Source organism: Haliotis rubra, unplaced genomic scaffold, assembly GCF_003918875.1.
Source record: "Haliotis rubra isolate DU_JTF1 unplaced genomic scaffold, ASM391887v1 Scf1059, whole genome shotgun sequence".
Classification (NCBI taxonomy): domain Eukaryota; kingdom Metazoa; phylum Mollusca; class Gastropoda; order Lepetellida; family Haliotidae; genus Haliotis; species Haliotis rubra.
This window is the reverse complement of record NW_025764958.1, coordinates 1-19,517: the sequence shown is the minus strand read 5'-3', so window position 1 is coordinate 19,517 and position 19,517 is coordinate 1. Positions and strand designations below refer to the sequence as shown.

The 19,517-nt window shown below is 40.3% G+C and overlaps 1 protein-coding gene across 1 annotated transcript; it reads right to left on the bottom strand.

Annotated features, from left to right (window-relative positions):
• Positions 1–2,662: 2,662 nt before the first annotated feature.
• LOC124277222 lies at positions 2,663–18,243 on the bottom strand (the record flags this gene model as incomplete). Its single annotated transcript, XM_046712877.1, is given in 19 exon segments — positions 2,663–3,479; positions 3,706–4,844; positions 5,592–5,680; positions 5,944–6,080; positions 6,278–6,422; positions 6,592–6,708; positions 6,960–7,164; positions 7,166–7,257; positions 7,615–10,862; positions 10,995–12,418; positions 12,697–13,370; positions 13,763–13,947; positions 14,174–14,351; positions 14,463–14,996; positions 15,158–15,218; positions 15,220–15,253; positions 15,350–16,534; positions 17,719–17,876; positions 18,173–18,243. Coding segments are annotated over 19 exon segments (9,953 nt in total), but the record flags the coding sequence as incomplete, so codon positions are not given.
• Positions 18,244–19,517: the final 1,274 nt, after the last annotated feature.

Genomic DNA, 19,517 nt, shown 5'->3' with positions numbered 1-19,517 from the left:
TTTCGTGAGCTCAATGTAAGAGTTGATGTTCTACCTTAGCTATGGTCCGCAGATGTTTGTAGCAAAACATTGTGAGTGATGTATAAAACATATTGTCTACACCCACGCCCCCCTTTCATTCTGTGTGATATGAGTTATACGACGATATTCACCACCTTACTTTCATTCTGAATGATATAATCACATATCCGAAAAACAACCTCTCCGACCATTTCTTCTGAGTGATGTAATATATCCGATATACACCCTCTCCGACCATATCTTCTGAGCGATGTACTATATCCGACAAACACTCTCCCCAGCTTCTCGCTCTGAGTGATGTATATTGTGTTCTCGGTGATATATGTGTAAGATATGCGGTATATGGTGGGCGAGCTGTCTAAGGTGTCAGGCTAGTGATCCAGCGAGCTTGGAGGTCCCGGGATCGAGTCCACCTGTGACCAGGTGTAAAAACCTTGGAGTCAGCTTTATGTGCAGACTCTTTCAGTGTTGTCACAACCGCTAGTGTACAGTACACAACCCTGTGCACTTAAAAGAACCCACGAATCCGTTGGCATATGACCAGATGGTGGCCACATGAATACGTGCAAACACCTAGTTGCGGGTACAGCAACGTGCAGTAAAATTGGTCAAAGTACTGTGACTATGTGTCCCAGTCCACCCAGCTGTGAATGGGTACCTCGAAAGGATGGCAAAGCCATAATAACTCGGTGCATCTAGTGGGTGCAAGTGCTGTATGATCCCCAGGGAGTTGAGATTGATAATAAGATATGACGTTGAGATTGACATCCAATGATGGAGGGAAAAATACCAGCGCCTTGAGCATGCACTAGTGCGTGGATACGTGCGCTATATAAATATCCTATAATAATAAAAAATAATATATATCACCCACCACAGATCAGTCAAAGTGGTTATATGACATATTTGGTGCTGGTCTACCATCACTTTTCTGTAGCTGTCGGTTTGCATAGAAGGCATTTCATTCGGAACGGTATACACGAAACGGTAGATGATGTGTACAGTCCAGCCGCTTCAGTAATAACAAACTGTTTAGGATACCATTGAACCATGCACCTAATTTAAAGTATAAATAGCATATCCAAATTTAGCAGAATCCAAGGAACAACAACTAGCGATACATTGCTTGAAATGATATATGGATATGATGGAAAAAATATTATCATACTAACTAATATGGCTTCGCTTCAGCACAACATATCCATTTAGTGTTGATAAAGTACTCAGTTTGAAAAAAATGAAGTCAGACGTGCTATTAATAAACTTCAGTCAGAAAAAGGTACATGTCAGTAAGACTTAGGGTATTCGATGCCGTGTACCATGTTGACATTAAATAGACTATTCAAGATTTTGGGTTACTTTGCAGTTCATCGTTCTCATAGGACAGAAATAGACTGTTGCCGTGCAATCTAGCTGTCGATGATCTTGGCGGGTTGCTTGGTCTGGCCCTGTGGATCAAGTGTTGTAGATACAAACATTACGTAATGAGACGTTACCGATCCATATACACACACTTGCGTAAAATATTCATGCATAGCATTGATTGTGAACGAAAGTTGAAAGAAACCTCTACATCACAGGTGTGGAAAAAAATATCCATTGAATTTCTTTTCAGGGCGTTTGCAACAGAAAGGCGAGTGTTCAGATCATGTCAAAAGAAGTCTATATTCAGCCGCAGTCTGTTCCCGGAGAATATAGATTTCCGAGAAATCGAATGACGAACAGTCCTTGGAATGGCGGCTTGTTCGGGCCATCGCTATATCGCCTGACTAGAAGATCGATTACAATTTATTCACAAGAGAAGGCAGATCTCTCCTGTTACATAATCATAATTGGGAAACCACGTTTTCGAACAAACGTGTATATTATACAAGAGCAGTTTATGACCATCAGACGTTAATTAGTCGTGCGTGAGTCAGTGAGTGAGTGAGGCTTTCGTCCAAAAACATGCTAACACATAATCGTAATAATGCTAAACGCAACGCAAATCCGCACTCAAGCATTAAGTTCTTCTGCATAGCTCCACTAAGCTGAAAATAAGTAAGAATTCAATATTTAGATTTCTGTTCATATTTCGTTTTAAACGTAAGCGCACCTTCTGTGTTGACTGTCTGACCTTGAAATATAATGACCCTTGATTGTTTGTGTCACTGTCCACAAACAAAAAGAGTTGTTGTTGTTGTTGTTGTTGTTGGTACAGATTTTTTTCCAAAATACCCAGCCAAATATTTGGCCAGTTTAAGTACTAATATGTGGAAACTCCTCTTGGACTACAAGAAGCATTTAGTGGAAAAAAGATGATGCTCTTTCAGATGAATTAAACTGTATGCAATTGTTACAAGTCATTGCTATTGATTGTAATAAAGGTAGCGTATGTCTCCTTCAGTTCAAGCTGAATATTCAATTTGATGGTGGCAATGTTGAAGAGCCACTTATGGGTGTGCTAGTACTGATTACATTTAATCACTTTTGTACGATTCTCCGTCAGTCCATCCTTCTACAGAAATTGGTTATAGATCTCTGGTAACAGTCTTTTCCAGAAAAAAAATAACATTGCATGATCTAATAGTAATGGTAGCCTATTAAAACAAGTGGTGATTATAGCCATGCTCGGTATCAAATCAAGATAATAACAAAGAAGGCGATATCAATATTTATTGAGTTAAACCTTAGGCTCAGATTGGCACACACTCGGTTTTCTTGACAACTAATATAATTATATAGATAACTCTGATCAATATTATCAACAGCATTTTGTCAAACACGGGTTCAATCTGCAAAAAGGCAATATGTGTTATGAACAATTTCTAGCAATGGTGGGATTATATTTTGTACATCTTCACACTCATCTCAATATACATAGGGCAATCTGAGCAATCTTGGCTCTCATGGACATTATAAATATGATCTTAAGTAAGTCTTTATCCATATACAGGTTATCAATAGCTTTAATTTTAACACTTTCAAATTGTCCATATAGATGTTTTATTTCTTAATGAAATATATTTCGTGTCTTAGATGATTTCCATTTCATGTACATATATAAAATATTTCGAAATATGGATAGCGTTAACTCAGACAATTCGGGTTCCTCTAATATGAGTTACAAAAGAAGCTTAGCGTTTATTAGAACATCTACACTGCAAACACTGCAACATTCGACACTTTGGATACTGTTGCTTCAATCAACAACTCTAGGAAGGGTTTTATCTGAGCTCCACTGGGTGGAGTAGATTGTTTTCCTGTGAGGCATGCTTGCGTGTCCTGGACCCATGAACAAGGCAGGCGTGCTTCTGCCATTCTCTTGAAAAGCAGCAGGTGTCTTGTCCTTAATTACTTCTTTCTTGCTGAAAGGCGACCCGGAAGTCGTCTCCTGCTTTACTTCTTCCGTGGTGGATGTGCATCTTGCTAGGTATACAGGATTCGTCTGTGTATCTGGAGTGTTGTCTGGCAAATTCCTTCAAACAAAAATGTACACCTTAAATAGCGACGCCACAAAAAACGCTCATTTAGGCACGTATTGAGATACTATCAATGTGAAGTATGCAACATGTAAAAACAAACTGTAAACAAGTGATGACTGTCAGATCTGCCTAATCAGACAAAAAAAAACAATCAGATATTACCATGTCTATTGCGATAATGTAAAAGAAAAGCCAAAGTAAAAGTGGAAATGCTACTTACCAGACCTTTGATCGGGGTTTAATTTGCTTGTACTTGCGACTTATGTAAAAGATAACACCTAGGCAGGGCAGAAGAATGCAGACAAGTATAGCAAGAATCTTCGGGATGTTCAGGACACAGTCATAGGTCGCCAATCTGTCTTCACAATCATACAGAAGGGAACAGGTGGCCTTCAGACATTCGTTGATTTCATTCTCGCAGAACTGTCCTTCGTAACCAGCTACACATTCACAGCTATAGGCCTGAAAGCTGCTTGCTCTGCCTGGATGTTCACATGGTAAAGACGGGTTTCTTGGAGCACAGCTACCATGGTAGCATGTGTTGATGAGGACAAACACGTGGATGGACAGGGCGTGGCTGTAGCTCTTATTCGTATCAACAGCGAGTAGTGAGAACTGGAGGCTCCCGTGGAATTCCTTGAGGGACTTCAGCTTCAAGTCATGTTTGGTGATAGTGTTTCCTGAGTAGATCATGGACATGTTTCTGTATGTCTCTCCATCTTCCCCAGCCGCATCAACCTGTGTAAGTGTAAAGTTGGCTGCCAGACTACTTACATCCTTTTGAATGATTGTCAAGTCTTCAGGGTCATCAACATCTGCGACCCAAAACGAACCCAGAGAGTGATCCGTTAGATTGCCTTCAACATATACTTTGTGAATACTTTCAACAAATGATGGTATTGGTGACTGGGTGTCCCTCTGGTAGAAAGTGACAGGTGGATCATTAACATTTGACACGCTGATGTGTATTCTCTTGGTAAATGTAGCTGGTTGTATTCCCAGATCATGTATGAATACCTCGGTTGCATTTACGAGAATACTATCATAGCCATTAAAATCTTTCTCTGGTAGGTAGGATAGCATTCCCTCTGCTGTGAGGTTGGCTTCACCATGATGAGGATGCTCTGCTACTGTAAATGTTAAATTGTCATGCTGCAGATCGTGGTACTTGATGACTTGCTCCACAAAGCTGTCCTCGACACATTGGATAACACTGGTGTCAATGATGGGAGGTGTATTGTTCACATGTTTAGACACAATTGCTCCGGAAAACATTCTTGGACTCGAGAAAGGAAGCGTTGCCCTTTTCGGACGTGTATTTGATTTTGTCAAGCTTCTCTTAAATACTAAATTGCAGATCTGAAAACAAAATGATATGTTCATTATGATTAGGTGATCGGAATAGGCGATTTACATCCGCCACTAATCAATACTATCATAGTCATAAAAGGGAGATTTAAACAGTATACCACATGAGTTATAGCATGATAATGAACCCGAAAACCTAAAGGTAAATTGGTAAAGACAGATCTGATAGAGGTTATCACACGTGCAGATCGATATGAAACAGTACGTGACATCCCTCAAAAAGGTCCAGTTTCAATACAGCCTAAACTACAGTAAGTTCAGCAAAAAAAGTAGCGATTACGGCACGCAATCTGGATCTAGTGTACGTTACGGTTACAAATACCTCGCTGTTAAACAGCTTTTGTTAAAAAATGTAACAATTGTCCGAGTTATTTCCCCTATTCCCGATGGTGAACTCTGACCCGATAGCCAACAGAGAAGGTCAACGCCATGTTTTTGAATACTGAAAATAGCACCAACCTGCATAGCACCTTCGTTTGCTTTATCTAACCCATATTGTATAAAATTTGACGTGAAGCCATTTGTTTTCATTCTTCATGTCTATATTTTTGAGTAAGAAAATTGAGTCTTTCGTTGCATATAATATGCACATATGCACGTTCTAAAATGTAATGAACCAACTGAGACACGTAGAAGGCATAAATTGGAGCAGATGGTATATTGTCCTCGACATAAATACCATAAGGTACCCAAAAATATATGGATATGCACCAGTGCATACCGACATATATAACTCACCTGTATTGCATGAGGATCACGCGTGGTGGCGTTGCTCTTGAAAGGGACAGTACCGCAGATTTCACTGACATGGCGCCAGACCTTGTCACCTGTGTACAGAAAGGAACTCGATTAGTATCATAATGAACAATATTCAGAATGGGACGGCAGGAGAGCCTAGTGGATATAATCGAATTCGCCCAAAAAACTGGTTTCGACCCCCCCATTGGTTAAATATTTGAGCCCATTTTGGCTGTCCTGCCATAAAATGTTAATATAGTTAAAAGTGGCGTAACACCATACCAACTCATTCCTTTCAAAATGCGAAACAACGCAGATATGCTTAAAGGGTTTTATACAGACGTATTTGTACCTGAGTCCCACAGAATGATCGCTGATTCCTGGTGTTCATCAGCTGGGGATGCTGGCAAATCAACGTTGATGTCTTCTGTTAATTGTACATTGCTGATCGGCGACAGGTAGAATGCAGGACTAACAAAACTGTAGACTCTGAACAAACAAATTAAATGAACATGCTTAAAATCTAAATAATGATTATTTGCTATACTATGTCATACTTCGGATGTGAACATTTTTGTAGAAGTGGTGTTGATATCCCATGATTCATGTGAACAGAAATACAATGCATTGACAATTCTGATATGTGTACACGCACTTGCTTCAGAGACAAAAACACAAAACTTCACCTTCCAGTGAGAAACCGGGACAGCTGTGTCGAGGTGATGTCGGGGCTGACGATGTAAGGGGAATAATCCGCGGCGGCTGGAGCACCGTAGGCCATGTGTTGATCGGTCTTGCTCAGTACACCGACCGCTAGGGCGCCACTGGAAACTACACAACAGTATGGGTACATTGCACATATTGCAGAATATACAGAAAAAAAATACCGCAATTGTCTCGAAATTTAGGACGGGTCAAACCATGTAAATACATTAGTATTAACTGCAGAGTTTGTGCTTGACAGAACTGACGCTACTGTCTAATCATCTGATCACCTTACCTTCCACTGATATTGTGCAAACAGAGTGATTGTGCCTTGCCAATGACTCTGAGATGACAACGCCGTCAATCACAAGTGTTTTGTTGGTACCCTGTTTCACAATCATGTCTTTCTTGCCTGGACAATACAAAAGTCACATCATAATAAGTAAATAAGTAACTGATTGCACATCTAATATGAACGATAAAATGTTGTTTGTAATGCTTCTCAGCAATATTTTCGTAAAAGCTGTTTATAACTGAATCTGGACTAGGCAAACCAGTGAAGGCTATTAATCCATCCGTGTTGATTACCCGGAATCAGCAGAGGCTGAATAATGTGTTGAAATATGTTACAAATATCAACATATACCTAAAGAAAGACATTACGTTTAATGCAGGTCTTCTGTGACGTCAAATCCTTTCTCTTGTGAGCTCTACTGACAGAAGTCACGGTTTGGATGACACATTTGCCTGGTTCCAGCATTAGAGGACTATTCTTGAAGTCGGCACTCTTAAGACCGTCAGAGAAGTTTCTGTTAAGGAATTCAGACACTGAAGCGTTGACAGCGCCATGAGAAAGACTTATATCTCCCCTTCAGGACCTCGACACGTCGAGTTGTGTTTGAACCGACTCGCATTGTTGGATATATTTCGTCTGCTGAATCCTCACTTGCCAGCTGCCAGTCTGGAACATCATTTAAATGACATAAGCATACCTGTGGGAAAATGAAACGTTTTTAAAATTAGAAACAGATGGTAACCTTGAACCATGCACAATGTTTGAGGTTGACAAATCAAGGATCATAATCAGTAGACGTATTGGGTTCAAACCGGAGACTGGTGGATCCCAGCGTAGGTACGAAATAGATAGAAGTACGGCATTTCAGAACACCTGTCCAGTCGACCCTATAACAAAACGTTCAAAGGGAAAAACACCAAAGTGATCGAGCATTTCAGCTGTACCAACTTTGACACTGTATCATCTAATATTACATATGCATTTAGGTACAAAGAAGAAACAATAAGTCAGGGTTTGTCTCACCAAAATAGTCCACATCACTATGAGGATCATCCCACTGGATTCCAACTCGATCATTGTACTCAGTAAGTGAAACGTTAAGTCCGGCTACATCTTCTGCTGAGACAAACAGTGGCACTGGTTCAGTAGAGGAAACTGTGGGAGATTTAATATCAATGACAAATGGACAGCATGCAGTGTGGTTCAGACCAGCAGAATTTATTACGGTAACGCCGACAAAATACTTTTGATCCTGTTGAAGACTTTCGTTTGTTGAATTCAGTGTTACATTCTTCAGTCTGTTTTGAAGGGGTATTTGAACAATATCATCTAGTCCACATTTTGTTCCAATTCCAACAAAGACAGCGTTGATGTCACTGAAATCCTCTGATATCTCCCACTTAGCACTGACAGCATGATCATTTCCAATGTAGAGTGCAGGTTCATACAGCGAGTACTCCGGATCAAAGCAAGTGACATCAGTCACCACTGGGGGTGTTGTGTCAATGATGATTGCGTTAGACTTGATTTGTTTTTCATAACCAGCATGATCAGTTACTTTCACATCAAAATAGTAGGCACTGGCTTGGGAATCAGTGTAGTTAATTCGATCAGTCATCCGAGAGGGAATCAGTGTCAAGTTGCTGAGTTCGAAATGCCTTACTGATAATCCCTGTTGGTCTGTACTCTTGGAACAGGAACCTTCAAAGCCACAACTTTCTTTGCAAAGATCTTTGCAAGGAACACAAAATGACATTTGTTTCGTATAAGGTACTATGTTTGCAGTTGTGTTCTGAGAATCTGACAGACCAATGGAAATATCTTTGATCCCGCTCTGTGAATCATAAAATGCCCGTCCGTACCTACATGGGTGTATTTGCGGGAGCGGTAGTCTCAGTGATGACAGGAGTAGGTTAGTTGTGAATGGGTCAAACGGATCATCCACTTGTGGAATAAATCCATCATTGTTCCAGGATAACACAGAGGCGACAACGTATCCTTGAATGTTCAGCCCAGCATGTTGCCCCTTCAACTGACCGTTGATGAATAGATTTATATCCCACGAATCTGTTGATGGTGTTGAATCATTTATTGCTTGAAGAGAAAAGTCGTTCAGTGAGAAACTTGGATCAAAGTCTACATGGACATCATGAACTTTGATTCTGGATTTATCCTTGGCCCAGAACAGAATAAGGGGCTCTGAGATGTTATTCATAGTCAAGAGAACGCCAAGGTTCCAACTCTCTTCATCAGTTACTACAGTCCTGTTGCCATTAGAACATGCACTGCCATTGCAATTATCTATAAATATCTTTGCATAAGCCTTTAAGATATCATCAGGATTTGGAAGACTTTCTTGAACCAGACCTATAATAGATGAAACGTTGTGTCGTGCTGTAGCCTGAAGAGAAAATGAATAGTTGCCTTCTGTCAGCAGCTTTGGGTTTGTTTTGACTCCTCCTTTTTCAAACAGTTGCAGCGAGGGGTCAAGTCGTGCATATATCTTCACACGGTTATCATCTGCAATATCAACAGCGTGCGATTGGAAGACATCATCCAAAATCACTATTTCCTTTTTAAAGTCATTATTCAGTAGTTCTCTTTCGGTTTTACATGTTGAATCGTGTATGTTGGTATTTATGAGAATTGTGCCTTGTAACAGGTTCGTATCGCCCCAAGACCTTGAACTGTACCTCCAATCTGACCCAATTTTTATGTTTCCAGCAACTGGAGGGTTATAATCTGCTAAAATAGGTTCACTTGTCACAGTCGTCTTCAAACCTGCCTTATTAGCTGATGTAACCTGTATATAGTATGGCCTGGTTGTGTCTAACATGAGATCGTTGAAGTGGGCATCGGAAGTTGAAACAGTAACAGAACGTAAAACGTCTTTGTCTTTGGGGGATAATGACATTGAATCAGTGCAGAAAAGTCCCCCTAATACTGCCACCGTGTAGTAATCTATGGAACTTTCTTCATCTGTAAATCCTGCTATGTTTATGTGTACAGAGTGCAGTTGAGTGGCATATAGAATACCAGATGACCGTCCACCATCAATGATCACTTGTCCTGGTTCAGGTGGTGTTGTATCAATTGTAATTGCTTTACTGGATGCAATCCGGCACATCCCGGCCTCATCTTCAGCTTTGACAAGGACAAAGTAAACTTCCGTATGATTTAAATGAAGACCCTTTATGGTTTTGATTGTGTCTTTGTTGACAGACTCAAATGCCACAGGTGGCTGCAAGACAATAGCATGACATTCCAAGCTTGTATTTGACTCTGTATATTCTTCAGTGTCAACAGCAACTTCATATTTTCGAATGTTAAAGTCAGATATAAAGTCAGACCATGATACTTGTATTTCACTGGAGCTGGATTGGTACTCAGCAACTTCGATATCTCCCGACACGATGTCTGTTCCAAATCCAACTCGGATTCCATTTGAAAAAGATTCTTCATAACTTCCAGCAGAACTGTATGCCCTCACTGTGATGTAATATGTAACTGTTTTTGCGGTTAGATTTAAATGCTTAAAGACATAACTTCTGTTGAGACCAACATTCTCAAAGAAATGAACATTGGATCTCCTGTCTTTATATCTTCTGTCATTCCCTACAGCCACTTCATAGTATTCAATTTTTTGTGATGGGTCCAAATCATTCATTTCTCCAAACGGATCCCAGTTTGCTGCAAGGTAATTTGTAGGAAGCTGGTAGTTGATGTCAGAAGCAATGCCATCTCGAACATTCCCAGGAACTGGAGGCTGAATCTTGACCATCACCCCATCAGATCCCCCAACCATGGTGCGGTTGAGGGCATCAGTGGTTCTCACAATGACTCTATATGTCTTCATATTCTCCAATGTCAATTCATCATTGTAGAAGTTATGACCATTCCCAGGGGTTTGTTCAAAGCCTTTGATAATCTCCCCTGTGATGTCTTCTACTGCCCACTCTGCTGATACCACTGGACAGGGATCAGAGTAACCCCACCTTCCTTGAATGGTCGTCAGATCATGTTGACTATCAACATCATCAGATCCTGGTCCATCCAAAACAACTAGGTAGGGTTTGGGGCTGATAGCCACTGGGTTACTTTCTTTCACTGTGAACAGACCGGCTTTGTTGAAAATGCGGACAGTGACAAAGATGAGGGCTCCAGATTCCAAGTGTAGGTTTGGAACTACAAACAGTCCGTTGGACAAAGTGACTTTTGTGAATGGAAGAACATCTGTCAGTCCTCGCTCACTTCCCAGTCCTGCTTCATACCTGAAACATATTACAGTTTTAGCATTATGATTATATAGTCGATAGCATATGAGGAAATGTCGTGGCTGTAAGGGATGTTTCTGCATAAATCTTAACTGTCAGTTTTATTCATGTAGCAAAGTTGTAATTCACCTGTCTATCTGTGATTCGGGATCGTTGAATCCATTCACAAAGACAGACATGTACGTCGTTTGTTGCTGGCAGACTACTTCCTGTTTTGATGCTGGATTAGATGATGTAACTACTGAGAGTTCCCCGTCGGCTGGCGGTGTCTGATCAAAGACAATTTCTTTGAAGAATTTGCTGCGTAGATGTGCACCATTTTCAATTTCCAGAGTTATATACAGGAATGAAACTCCATCTTGCAAAACTCCCTCTGTGTCAAAGCTCCAGCGTCTCTCAATTGCCGACAGCCTGCTAACCACTAATATATGCGAGCTGCCTTGTCCTGTACGTGCTGTGATTGTTACGTTAGTGATGGTACTTTCTGCTTCTTCGAAAAACCTCCAAGAACAAGTGACAATTGTTGACATCATTGATACAAAAGGTGTACACTCATAGTCAATAATAGAGACGGGGGTTTTATCAACTGTGATTGGCGGTGAACTCATTAAAGCCGTGTTGCCTGCCATATCAGAGCCATATGTTGTCACGAAATATGTGTTGTTTGCTGAAAGACGTACGTCCAATGGATCAAGACCCGACTTTGAAATATTAACAGTGTGTTTTTCACCAGAGACTGGGAGGCTCCCTATTGACCAGGATATCACAGGCATGATATTTGCATCCTCTACAGACCATGATATTGGTAGAGTTGTTGTTTGGTTTAAAAACAAAACTGAGGAAGACATCATTTGACCTCTGTACTGTTGATTTATAACAGGAACTTCATGGTCAACCGTTACACCATTCGATGATGATACGATGTACGAGTCTGGACATTCCACACCAGTTATAGCCCGGACTGTAACATAGTACTTCACATTGTTGAAGTTTGTATTTGTTATTTCAGCATATCCTGAACTGTCGCTGACCATCGTAAGTCCATAGTTTGTGTAATGCATTATGTCACTCAGGTATGGCTGTGTTCCAATCGCCCAGTCATAGCCGGTTATTCCACACGCATCACTACCAAAGCCATCGAACGACATGGATAGACTTGAAAGATCTTGCTGGAAATCTGTATCTTCACTGATACTTCGACCATCATAGACTGTTCCAGGGGAGTTTCCCTTCTCTACATGTATTGGCTTTGATGAAGCTTCTGCTGTCAAGCCTGCTCCATTTGTTACTCTGATAACGACAACGTACTGAGTCTTGTCATCTGATATAAGATTGAGAGCTTCCAATGTTACAGATGATGTGCTTCCATAGTTGGTAAACTGCTCACTTCGAGTGCACTGTATGACATTGTTCTTCACACAAAGCAGATTTTGAGAGATACCACTCTCAGGATCACGAGCTGTCCAAGACACATGCATCGGTTGATCCTCCATGTGGATTACATTTCCGAAGTCATCAAGCTCCTCCTCTTGCCCAGGGAGACCGATTAGTACCTACAACACGTGAAACAACTGTTCAAGTACCTAATAACAGGTGTATTTGCTTCAGGCATGCGTTATTATATTGCACAAATGAATACGTTTTGTATTGCAGAAAATTCTCAACAGGAACAGTTTGTGTGCTTATAAACTTGCAAAAGGTTTTGAAAACTGCTCCATACACTGGGTATGCATGATTGTTCCTGATTGCTGTCTTGAAAACAGAATAAAATTAATCATTAGTGATTCAAACTTCCTTGCAAAATAAAGTTTATACGATGATGGATACTCACTTTCTTTACTGTGGGCGGTGTTGTGTCAATAACAACTCCACTTGATTCTACTGACGTTGCAAGAAGGGCTTTGTTGAGTGCTGTGACTGATGTTGTATATTGGGCCCCATTTGTAAGAGGAAGGGAATCCAACTGTATGTCTGCTTTTTCAACTTCAGTGACAGCAAATGTCTCATCCTTTGGCCAAAACCTTTTCTTCTGACCGCCAATCTTCTCAAATATGGTGTATCTGTATTCCAAGATGCCTGACTCTTCATCTGTAAAATACCACTTGACGCCAAGGTGTGAGGAATCACTTTGGTATTTGCCTGTCTGAGAATCTTGTATATACATCATGTTGGGTGGTGTTTCGTCAACCAGATACCCATTACTGTCTGCCTGAGTTTCAAGTCCTGCTCCATTTGTTGCTGTGACTTGAACTCGGACATGGTCCTTGTGTTTAGTGTCAATTGTATGGTCAGTGTAACTGGTCATGGATCCAATATGGAACTTCTTTTTCAGTTCATCATTTACATATACCATCATTGTGTACTCTTGTACATGGCTTTCTGGGTCAGTGAAGTTGTCCCAGGCACTTTCAATAGTAGCTGTCTGAGAACTGAACTCCACATCATTCACAATATCAGGACCATCCTGGACATACCCCAGCAGTGGAGGTGTTACGTCTACCAGCACTGAAACAGAAGACAATAGGTATACCCGTCCATTCTTTCAGAGTAAAATCACATTGCGGCATCCATATGTACACTATCTACTATACAACAGTATACCATGACTTTTGTCAGTCTATAGGAATTGTCATAATTTTGCTATACCATTTTCAAAATACCGGCCATATTTTCCTTTCCTAGAATAAATGTCACACGTCATTGTCAGGATGTTAATACATCACATCTAGGGGAAATAACTCTCAATACGTTTGTGTATTCAAATGTTTTATCATGTCCTAAATTGTTCTGCAGATGGGTTTATTTCCTGATTATCTTCTGCACTTTCAGATCCTCTTACGGACCACTAAATATGGCTTATGACATCGTAAAACAATATGTTCGATTAGCAAACATACCTCCATTAGATGTTGCCTGAATTTCCTTCTGATTGATTGCCCCATTGAAAGCGACAACTGTTGAATAGTATGTTGTATTGTGGTGCAGAGCTGTGACGTTGCACCCAGATTTAACTTGATGCGTAAAATTTGTAAATGGAAGAATGTCATCAGCTCCAGCTGTTGTTCCAACACCCCAGAGATAACTGAAAGTACAAGTATATTGCAACATTATTCTTTAGCAACTAAACAATCACTATGACAGATGAAATACCATGCTAGTGTTGGAACTCGTCTAGATCGTCAATGCGAATGGTATAAACATGCGCATATGTTTAAAGTGTTTCATTCACATATTGGTGCGAGATGCATACAGGTGCATTGTGTCATCACAGACAAAGGTGAAGTTGAGACATAATTGATTTCACATACCTGTCAATACCAGATTCTGGATCATAGAAGTCGACCCACTGTGCACAGATCATCTGAGTGTTATGTTGGTATTCAACATCTTCGAGCAGTTTGTCCCCATCAAGAACTTTACCAACGACTGGCGGTGTAAAGTCAATGAGTATCGGAACATCACCATGGCTTGCAGTGGAGAGATCCACTATAAATAACAAACAATAACATGTTATAAATGTTTGTCTCACGAACAGTTTCAATTTAATTTTAATTATTTTAAATGTGTCTGTCTATTATGTCAGTGGTTTCTCCTTACCTGAATTAACGGCTCTGATCCGCACCCAAGCCTGGACACCAGGTGTCAAGCCAAGATCTTCTATCACAAGGTATGGGTCAGCTCGGTTCAGGAAGGGATGACGGCTGTAAGATCTAACAAATACATCATACTTTGTTTTGCCCAGACCAAAGTCCACCCTGGCAATACCCGATCCAGCGTCCGATACATTGAAGTAGACGCCCAAGATATCAAAATCCTCATCAAACAGCAAATCCCCTACCTCATGTACAACGGGCTGTGTAGTGTCAACTGTCACAGGTGTAGAGTGACACACTGTTGTAACCAAGGCTCCTCCGTGTACAACATTGTTGATAGCTTGGAAGGTAATATAATACTGACCATCAGCCAGATGGAGGTTCTTGCCCAGTCCGGTATAGGTCCAGTCTTGCCTGGTTTGCAGCTGAGCGTGAGGATCAGTGAACTTCACGACATCAGACCCACACACAGACGTCCCAGCTGCCCACGTGTAGCCCCAAATACCACTTTCGTCGTCGTGGAAGCCATCGCAGTTTCCTGTAAAAAGTAAACATAGATATACCGATGACAACAAACCACACAGAACAAATTATCCACAGTTACATAAGGAAATGTTATCATTACCCAATGGGTCTTCCACAGGCATTGTATGTCAGATTTTCATAGTGACACTTGGCATGTGTGTTTAAGTACATTACCTGAGATATAGTTGTTTGCGAGTGTGTATTTTGTATCTTCAAGAGGTTTGTTGCCTCCAAAAAACCGTTCTTCCAGCACTCCCATCAATGATTTTTCTGTAAAAGACATCACGTCAAAAAAATAATATTCTCTTCGGATGTTTTAACATGTTTATGTTGTCATAGTGCAGAGTGCAAAGGTGGCAGTTTTACCTGTGATTGAGCTCCCTGGTGACATCGATGCATCTTTGAGTTACAGCTGCCTTACATCCATCAGCTGTAAACACATCTGAAACAACTTCTCCTACAGGACCAGGTTCAGGTGGAGTAAAGTCAGCTAGAGTCCCAGTTGATGGCAGGTAGGCAACGTATCCTAGAGTGTTGGTGATCTTTGCATTTATAAAATACTGGGCGCCATGTTCAAGGTTTGAGTGAGAGAAGTCCCGAAAAGCACTGTAACCAACTCCAAGTCTTTCATAGTGGAAATAGGAAGCAGCAGCACGAAGTTTCGCCTTAGCTCCGACAACTGTTTCTTGGAGATCACAAGACTGAGTATGCATTTCATAGTCAAATGAAATGCACTTTGAACCTGTCTGTAAACACAGTCTTGCACATTCAATGTCATTATCTGCATGAGCTGTAGAAAATGGAGCAGACGACAACTTTCCAGGCTTAGATGGGGCAAATTTTTTCAGTTCGGACATAACACCTTTTCTCGTATTTGTGTTTTCCAGATACAGAATTTGCCAATCCAAAATTTCTTTTCCGAACTCCCCAGGACTGTATCCCACAGCAACTGAGTGATTAGGTGTTAGTGGAGAATCTTCGAATACGACAACGTTGGCTTGGATCACCGTTCTGTGACTTGTAAACTGATAGGCAGCATCTACCCTCCCATCTGGAACTGTATTGTCATAGGTGTGGAGCATGCACATAGCCGTTGCCTCAATACCTTGAGTGTTCCTAGCCCTTATTGTCCAATACAAAGGTACTCCATGAGGCAATGAAACCGTGGGCATTGTTAAGGAGGGTCCTCTCATCTCCACCAGTGACTTCACATCTCTTCCACCTCGAGAAGTACCAATACTATAGTGAAGAGTGAGAGGGCTATTTTCATCCCCACTGTCAACTTCCAGGATGAATGCTGTGTCACTGGGATGCCTTCCATCAAGTTGCCGGACAGTACAGGTTCCTGACAATGACCTCTTCCTGTGGTCACAGTTGGGGAATCTTGGTGGAGTGTTATCGTTTATATCATATTGGTGTTCCCACATGGTGCCAGTGTATGTGGGGCTTCGCCAGTGCCAAATGTCAAAATGCATGTTGATAATGAAAAGTATTTTTACCCATGCTCTTAGTCGTAGTTCAAGTGGTGTAAGCTCGACATTAAGTTTTTTTCTGAAATTAAAGATTGAATCTATTATCGTTTTACATCGATATGGATTATATGATAGTATATAGGCGCAAGTAAAACAAAAGGCAACTTACTGAGCAATGAAATACAGCATAGTGGAAGAACAATTAGGGGTACAAGAAACGCATGCGGATTGTCCAAACACAGGTACCTTTGGAAATATCATACAGCAGACGCTTATTTTACAACACTCTGCAACAACACGATGTTTCACACAAGAATTTGTGAGGAAGAACGTTGTTCCACCTTTTACCTCAAGATCTGCTAAACAAGTACATGTATGTTAACTCCAACTAAAGTGCTTCCCATGGGAGGTCCTCACCATGTTCAGTAGGACTGTTAGCATAAAGGAAACAGGTTGGACACATCCACAACAATTATGACCAATAAGTGGAACCATAACAAGAGTGATTATATCTTATCCCTTAAGCATAAGCCAATCACAACATCCTGTCAATAATATGGAGATTCTACCCTACAAATCAGACTGTGATGTGCACCCGTGAATATCCGGGTGGTTTTCAGAAGCCCACTTGTCGTAAGAGGCGATTAAGGGGATTGGATGGTCAGGCTCACTGACTTGTTTGACGCATTTCATCGTATCCCAATTTCGTAGATCGATGTTCATGCTGCTGATCACTGGATTGGTCCAGACTCAATTATTTTTAGATCGCGGCCATATAGGTGGACTATTGTTGCTGAGTGCGACGGTAAACAACAACCACACAAACAAATAGTGTGAAGTGATACTGCTAGCAAATCATTCCTTCAGACACGTGCCTGCCGTTGATGAAGGTTAGAATTATCTTATAATTCAGTTGCATAGTAACCCAATTTTCTAAGCTGTTTCATTCATACAACATATACTCATATTGTCTCCTGATAGACCAAAAAGGCGATAGCTAAGGCTACTGTATGGAATGACTTTCACGGTATGTCAGGAATAATCCCTATTTCGGATGTTTTCAAAGGAAGTTGTATTTGAGTACTTTTGGACAGTTTACTAATGCAAATTTATTTCTTGCATCATTCGAAAGTTGGATCCGACACTGAAAAATATAATAATCACCAAAACGTCAATGATTTGATACCACAGAAACTATGCATAGAACATGCCCCATACCTTATCTTCGTTTGCTATAATGCAGTGATTAAAAAAAGTACTCACGTGGCAACTGTTGGTACTTTTGCGTAGTTCATCTCCAGTACGAAAGGAAAACTTGTTTTCATCAGCCATCCAGTGAGTGATATTCCAGCAGATGCAATTATGATCGATATGCCAAACGATGCTTTGACTTTTCCGGCAACAAATGGACCTATACTTGTCTAATGCAAAACAGAACGACAAAACATAAATAATTCTTATTTCAAGGAACTCATGTCCATGTTTGTAGTAACATATTGTCAGAGAACAACTATTTTTTTAGTTACACTTAACCCAGTGAGGCAGTGGAACAATCGCCTGAGTTCATGTCCATTTCCATTCACTGTGTAGTATGTCTACCCATTGTGCTTCCAGTTGTCTAAATCTCATTCACTAAAAGTTGAAAGAATCAGAACTTTTCTCTTTTTCATTACATTACTCTTAAGTATCTTTACATACAATTTGGTATTTCACTTACTGACATTGTTGATTTGACAGTCTGTACATCCACGGAAATCTCTTGCCCAAGTTCTGCTCCAGCATCCAAAGCTGCAAGGAAAACGGTTATGACCATTTTAGACATAATATCATCATGACAGACACTTGAAGGAAGTGCATACTAATTCAGATAATAGAAGAATGTCATAATCATTTCCGGTGGTGTAATACCACCGCTTCCGTACAGTCTGAAAGAAACTGCCATTTGAAAAGCACTTTCGGTTGAATAACCTTGACCAAACTCATGACCTATGAAAACACTGAACCACATGTGTTGCTACAATATTTTTTCTAGTATTTTGTGTATTCTAGTATACAGCCACAATTTAAAATGTGCAAATATGTTAGTGTGTGAATGATCTCGATATGAACATGACAAAAGTGTGTTTTCTTCTTTGGAAGTAATACGAAATTTCTACAAATTAGGATCCCGTATATTATGCATAAAAAAGAGTCATCAGAACAAATTTTAAAGTTACAAATCATCTGACAGTTCCTTAAAGTCCTACTTGATGAGAGATTATTCTGTCTCATCTGGATTCGCGGCTTTGTACACAGGAAAAATGCAAATTTGATTAATTCCTAATGCCAAAAGACAGCATTAGACATCCTGGCTTTTGTGTGTGTACAGTGTCATGAAAGAATGCATAATACTCTTTCGCGATATGGTCCTGACAAAGACAAAAAATCAAACATGTTACCATATAGAAACAAACACAACATAAATTCTTAACAACAAAAAGTAGCACAAAGGCACCATTTCACAACCAGACCTTTGTGTGCACACAGAGTTCATGAAAGAATACCTATTAGTTTTACAGATATGGTTCAGCCAAACACATCACTGTGAACAGAATCAAAGTCAATTTGGTGCCATGGAAACAGGAAACAAATATATTTTCTTAAAATTCATAAATAAGAAAAGGCGCCATTGGTTACAGCATGTTGCATGCTGGAATGGAAAAAATATATAAATGTATAAAACCTGCAAATAGCAAAAGGCACTGCTAAGGATCTGTTTGATATATTCGCCAAGTTTTGATAAAAGATATTGAACGGTTTCGAGTTGTTAACTCTGAGAAAGCCCACAACATTTTCCACTGAAACAGGGAAAATAGCAAAATAGCAAAAGGCACCACTTCCGACCATGGTTAATACATGTACCAGGTTGGGATGAAAAATCTTCTTCATGCTTTTCAAGTTGTGCCCAGAGCAACGAAATCCACCCCCTCCTTTTTGAAGCCTTTTTGAAACCAGAGTCCAAATTGTTTCGGTGGAAATTCAAAACAAAAGAAAAAATTGCAAAAATCCGCAAGAGTACCAAA